This window comes from Meleagris gallopavo, unplaced genomic scaffold (genome assembly GCF_000146605.3).
Source record: "Meleagris gallopavo isolate NT-WF06-2002-E0010 breed Aviagen turkey brand Nicholas breeding stock unplaced genomic scaffold, Turkey_5.1 ChrUn_random_7180001840507, whole genome shotgun sequence".
NCBI classification, from domain to species: Eukaryota; Metazoa; Chordata; class Aves; order Galliformes; family Phasianidae; genus Meleagris; species Meleagris gallopavo.
The window spans coordinates 73296-74365 of record NW_011109953.1 but is presented as its reverse complement, the minus strand read 5'-3'; the positions used below and the strand labels follow the sequence as shown (position 1 = coordinate 74365).

At 31.1% G+C, this 1070-nt stretch overlaps 1 protein-coding gene across 1 annotated transcript in view; it reads left to right on the top strand.

Moving 5' to 3' along the window:
• Positions 1-27: 27 nt before the first annotated feature.
• The window catches only part of LOC104915660 (adhesion G-protein coupled receptor V1-like), a gene marked incomplete at both ends in the record, with an annotated part of 72226 nt that continues 71183 nt past the window's right edge, over positions 28-1070 (top strand). Inside the window, one exon of the mRNA XM_031557521.1 lies at positions 28-187. Within this exon, the coding sequence (XP_031413381.1) occupies positions 28-187 (160 nt within the window). The remainder of the gene's footprint in view (positions 188-1070) is intronic.

The window sequence follows — 1070 nt, the reverse complement described above, 5'->3', positions numbered from 1 at the left end:
TTTAATTATTATTTTTATTTTTATTGTATTCTTGAAAGTGGATTTGATTTTACCATCAAAGAAAATGGTCTACAGTTGGATCAACCTCCTATCATAGGAAATATATCCACAGTGCGAGTAACTATAGCAAAAAGTGACAATGCAGAAGGCATCATAGAATTTGATCCTCAGTACATCTTTCTACAAGGTTAGTTTGCCCTAAGTTTTCAGTGTGAGTTAGAAGGTAAGTCTTGACTTGGACATAAATTTTTGAGTTAACTTCCAACCTCTGCTCTGAGTTTTGATACAAAGTATATAAGCAGCTGTAAATAAGTTCTTCAGCAATTTTTCTTGATACTTTCTGTGGCTGTATCATGATTGTTCAGATTGTATTACTTAGGTACCTGGAGTGATAAACTTGAGAGTGAGAGAACTAGATAAATGGCCTACTATGTGTTTCAGTGTCTTTCATCGTAAGAACAGGTCTCCTTTACCCAGAATATTCTCAGTTTGCATTTGAGACACTCAGCAGTAGCACTAAAACTACTTTGATTTTTTAAGTGGAAATTACCATAAGAAAATGTAACAGTTGTTTCACTCAGCTATTGCTTATGTGTGTATTGTCATTAAAAAATAGTAATTAAGCTGGCTTAATGTATATGCAGTTGAATAACAGTTGAAACCTGTTTATTGCTCCCCTGAAGAAAGCAAAAAAATATGAAAGAAAGGAACTGACATTTCATATCAGCTAAAATAATTGACTACAAAAGTCATTAGTAAATGACTTCCTTGTTATTATTCTATTAGATTCTCAACATATCTAGCTCCATTTCAGTTTTGAATTTGAATTTAAACTGTTCCTAAGATGATAGCCTCTCTGCTTAAGTGTTTAAAACCTATCTGAAATTTTCTTCATTTATCACATTGACTTTCCCTTATCCTGAAGATTTGTTCTTACATTTGCTGAAGATAAAATGAGCATAATATAATATGATGAAGTATCTTAATGTGTAAACTTTTCTTTTAAAGGAACAATAACCAGTCATTCACATAAATGATATTATAGAAGCATAAGATTTTTTTCTTTTTTT